General features: G+C 50.5%; 1 protein-coding gene across 1 annotated transcript in view; it reads left to right on the forward strand.

Moving 5' to 3' along the window:
- LOC308136477 (liprin-beta-2-like) overlaps positions 1-5,000 on the forward strand; it is a gene marked incomplete at its 5' end in the record, with an annotated part of 34,813 nt that overhangs the window by 9,962 nt on the left and 19,851 nt on the right. The window contains 3 exon segments of the mRNA XM_080504815.1: positions 1-98; positions 4,377-4,484; positions 4,486-4,617. The exon segment at positions 1-98 is cut by the window's left edge and continues 6 nt beyond it. Of these exon segments, the coding sequence (XP_080360941.1) occupies positions 1-98; positions 4,377-4,484; positions 4,486-4,617 (338 nt within the window).

Raw genomic sequence — 5,000 nt, forward strand, 5'->3', positions numbered from 1 at the left:
TGAAGCTGGAGGACATGGAGGACATGGAGGACATGGAGGACACACACCGGGACACACACTCCCCGCGTCCCGCAGACACACCGCAGAACAAGGCCGAGGTACGAGGAGTGTGTGTGTGTGGTGTGTGTGTGTGTGTGTGTGTGGTGTGTGTGTGTGTTCAGATTGTTGATCCTCATCAAGCTTCTCTAACTAATTATGTTATTATTGTACAAAACATTTAAAATAAAATCTTTATATTGTAAAGAATCTCACCTGGATTAGTTGCTGGACTAGTTGCTGGATCAGTTGCTGGATTAGTTGCTGGACTAGTTGCTGGATTAGTTACTGGATTAGTTGCTGGATCAGTTGCTGGATCAGTTGCTGGATTAGTTACTGGATTTGTTGCTGGATTAGTTGCTGGATCAGTTGCTGGATTAGTTGCTGGATCAATTGCTGGATCAGATGCTGGATTAGTTGCTGGATCAGTTGCTGGATCAGATGCTGGATTAGTTGCCGGGATTTAAAGTTGATCTGTGTCTCCTACTGCTCCGTCTCTTGTGGCGCCCCACAAGGCTCTGCTCTAGGTCCTCTACTGTTTTTCATACCTTGTTGGTACCTTAGTGGTACATTAACGGTACCTTCATCATGCTTTGGTAGTACCTTGGTAGGACCTTGGTGGTACCTTCAGGACACTTTGACGGTAACTTGACGCTACTTTGATGATGCTTTCGTGTCACCTTTGTAGTACTTTGGCGGTACCTTCCTGACCCCTTCACACTGTCTATTCCAGATTAAAGCGAGGCCCCGCCCCCGCTGGAACGTGGTCAACGAAAAAAATGAACATTTGATTGTGGTTCTCATGGAATCTGTGTTGAAACACTGCTGGGATTAAAGTCGGGGTATTTTTAGCGGCGAAGGAATTCCTGGGTCCAGATCTACTCTGAGTTCACGTCAAACACTGGAAATACGACGAACCTCCGACCGGTTCGCGTTTTTTTTACATCTATAGATATGAAGGGTCACACGTCGTCAGGGATTATTTGGGATTATGTGAAGATGATGAGAGATTCAAGTCGGAGTCTCGTTTTCATGAGTTTCCCCTCAGATCGTTTTCAGTGTGTGTGTGTGTGTGTGTGTGTGTGTGTGTGTGTGTGTGTGTGTGTGTGTGTGTGTGTGTGTGTGTGCGTGCGTGTGTGTGTGTGTGTGTCTGTCAGCAGCTCGTCCACACACACACTTCATCAGGAAGCAGCTGCAGCTCCGACAGATAAAACGAGTCTGGAGCGACGGAACGCGTTGATAATCTGACATGAAGGGAACAAGACGGGAAAGAAAAGTCACAGCAACAGTCTAAATACAATAAATAATATTATTATTATATAATATCATTAAATATCATTATGGAGCATCTTCCTCCTCTGACTTAAATGAGCACATGAACTCCTGTTTTAAAGCACCAAACTGTAACATTGGGACGTTTTGCACCAAGGATTCTAGTTTGGTTTTATTTATTTATTTATTTATGTATTTATTTATGTATTTATTTTAATCTCCGTGCCGCTAATCTGACACGACGGTTTTAATCCTGAACCTTCAACCGTCTTTTCCTTAATGGGACTTTGCTTTGTGCTGCGGAATCGGTGTTTGTGTGCAGGTCAGCAGCTTTCAGCCTCGCTTAACACACACACACACACACACACACACACACACACACACACACACACACACACACACACAGCTGAGCAGTCTCTTGTCTTTGCTACTTTCTTTGTCTGGACTTTGTTCATTGTGACACCCAGCTGCTCCACACTGACACCGGGTGATACTGTGTGTGTGTGTGTGTGTGTGTGTGTGTGTGTGTGTGTGTGTGTGTGTGTGTGTGTGTGTGTGTGTGTGTGTGTGTGTGTGTGTGTGTGTGTGTGTGTGTGTGTCTGTCACGGGGCGGTGTTATGTACAAACATGAAGCAGTGTTTCTGACACACAGGGACACACACACACACACACACACACCCACACACACACACACACACACACACACACACACACACACACACACACACACAGTGTGATAAGAATCAGAGGAAACAGAGGACAGGAGGAAGGATTCAGGTCAGATGGACGGATAAGAGACGACAGACAAAAGTGTTTTTTCTGTCCCTCATGGAGTGGACATGCAGGACGGGGACAAAAAAATCAAGAGACCATGCCTGATCCTGGACACGCACACACACACACACACACACACACACACACACACACACACACACACACACACACACACTCACCATTGTAACCTGACCAAAGTGAAAACACAGCAGCACATTCATTGGATACGTCGGATTTGAATTAGTACGTGTGTGTGTGTGTGTGTGTGTGTGTGTGTGTGTGTGTGTGTGTGTGTGTGTGTGTGTGTGTGTGTGTGTGTGTGTGTGTGTGTGTGTGTGTGTGTGTGTGTGTGTGTGTGTGTGTGTGTGTGTGTGTGTGTGTGTGTCATTCTGATCATTCCTGAGGTGAAACACTTTCACACTCTGAAGCAGGAAACCGACTTGGCGCAGGAGAAACAAACTAAAGTAACTGAGTCCAGACAAGAAACTCGTCATGAGCTCGTCCTCGTCCCTCGTCCTCGTCCCTCGTCCTCGTCCCGGGACACGGTGTGTGTTTTCGTCCTGCTCTGTCTCTTGGCTGCAGGACAACTATGGTGTAATTGCCCCCCCCCCCCGGGGGCTGTGGGCGTGGAGGGGTAATTACTGAGGTCTGCTTTAAGGCCAGGATGCTCGTCGCTCCTCCAACAGAACCGCCGTCACAGGAAACGAGCCGTCCAGCAGAGCTCCGCCCACATGCACGCATCACTTCCTGAACTTTGAACTGAGTCACTGGAGTTTTTTTTTTACTTGACTTGACTTGACGAGGACCAGATCTGATTCTCGGTGAGTCGTTTCCTCCGTTGACGCCAGACGACGAGTTGATGAAGCCGGTTTGTTGTTGGACGGTAAAACAAACTAATTCGATCCAGAACGAACGACGTCTGAGCTTTAAGCTTTAGTTCAAAGACGTTCGGTCGCTTTTCTACCCCTTTGTGACGTAAAGACTCTGAGATGAAAGAGAATCGTCAGTCAAGTCTGTGGAGTCGTTGACCAAATGTTGGAGTCGTTGACCAGACGGTGGAGTCGTTGACGAGACGTTGGAGTCGTTGACTAGACGGTGGAGTCGTTGACTAGACGGTGGAGTCGTTGACCAGACGGTGGAGTCGTTGACCAGACGGTGGAGTCGTTGACGAGACGTTGGAGTTGTTGACCAGACGGTGGAGTCGTTGACTAGACGTTGGAGTCGTTGACCAGGCGGTGGAGTCGTTGACCAGACGGTGGAGTCGTTGACGAGACGTTGGAGTCGTTGACCAGACGTTGGAGTCGTTGACCAGACGGTGGAGTCGTTGACGAGACGTTGGAGTCGTTGACTAGACGTTGGAGTCGTTGACCAGACGGTGGAGTCGTTGACCAGACGGTGGAGTCGTTGACCAGACGGTGGAGTCGTTGACTAGACGTTGGAGTCGTTGACCAGACGTTGGAGTCGTTGACCAGACGGTGGAGTCGTTGACCAGACGGTGGAGTCGTTGACGAGACGTTGGAGTCGTTGACTAGACGTTGGAGTCGTTGACCAGACGGTGGAGTCGTTGACCAGACGGTGGAGTCGTTGACTAGACGTTGGAGTCGTTGACCAGACGTTGGAGTCGTTGACCAGACGGTGGAGTCGTTGACGAGACGTTGGAGTCGTTGACGAGACGTTGGAGTCGTTGACCAGACGGTGGAGTCGTTGACCAGACGTTGGAGTCGTTGACCAGACGTTGGAGTCGTTGACCAGACGGTGGAGTCGTTGACCAGACGGTGGAGTCGTTGTTCGTCAGCCTGCGATCAGTAAAAACGAGACCGAGTCACACGATCGTTGCTGCTGCTGCCTGTTCATTTGTTTACTGGAGTCTTGGAGTTTAACGGGAATCAACTTGACTCTTCAAATTTGACTCACGACTCTTCAGTTTTGACTCTCAACTCTTCAGTTTTGACGCTCGGTCTTAGGTTTTGACTCTCGACCCTTCAGTTTTGACTCTCGACTTCCATTTTAACTCTCGGCTCTTCAGTCTTGACGCTTCAGTCTTGACTCTTCAGTCTTGACTCTTCAGTCTTGACTCCCAGAAAGCTTCTCCAGTTTGAACAGTTTATTTCCTCAGAGTCGTTCTCAGGATGAAGAATCTTGTTTTCTGAACTGATTTCAGAACGTCTCAGGTTGTCTCAAGTTCTCTGGTTGTAGCAGCATCTTTAATCCCCCGATTCCAGTAACACAGTCATGTGTCTCCTTCCTCCTCCTCCTCCTCCTCCTCTTCCTCCTCCTCCTCCTCCTCCTCCCAGTGTGTGGTAAACCTCATCAGTGATCTCCAGGAGCAGATGTGCAGGTTTCAAGAGGAGATCAGCAGCCGGATTCAGGAGAAACGATCTCAGGAGGAGAAGGAGGCGCAGCAGGTGGAGGCGGGGGGCGGTGGGGGGGCCCGGGACCAGGACCGGGACCGGGGCCCGGGCCCGGGGCCCCTCGGCGGACCTGAACCAGTCCGGTTCTGAAGTCCGGACCCTGAGTGGAGGACGGAGAGCGCACGTAGGGAGCCTTGATGGATGAACTGATCCCTCCTCCTCTTCCTCTTTTAACCCCCCCCCCCCCCCCCCCCCCCTCTAATTTCCACCCCCCCTTCCCCCCCCGGTGGCGTGTGGTGTCTCTGCTTCCTGCACACGAAACAAATCCTCTCGGTCGGTTCTCCAGATGTGTGTGTGTGCTGCATGGTGACGGTTCCTCCACTGACTAACAGTGAGCAGTGGGCGGCTCTGCCCTGGGCCCGGTCTTGCAGGGTTCTGGTTTCACCCTCCCTCCTGGCTGTTCCCGTGTCAGTATTAACCTCCACTCTGGACCTGGTGCTCCAAGACCCTCCTGTTTGTTCTCACGGCATGCGGGCGGTGGTGGCGGTGGTGGTGGTGGCGGCGGGC

The sequence above is a fragment of the Blennius ocellaris genome (genome assembly GCF_963422515.1).
Source record: "Blennius ocellaris genome assembly, chromosome: 11".
Taxonomy (NCBI): Eukaryota; Metazoa; Chordata; class Actinopteri; order Blenniiformes; family Blenniidae; genus Blennius; species Blennius ocellaris.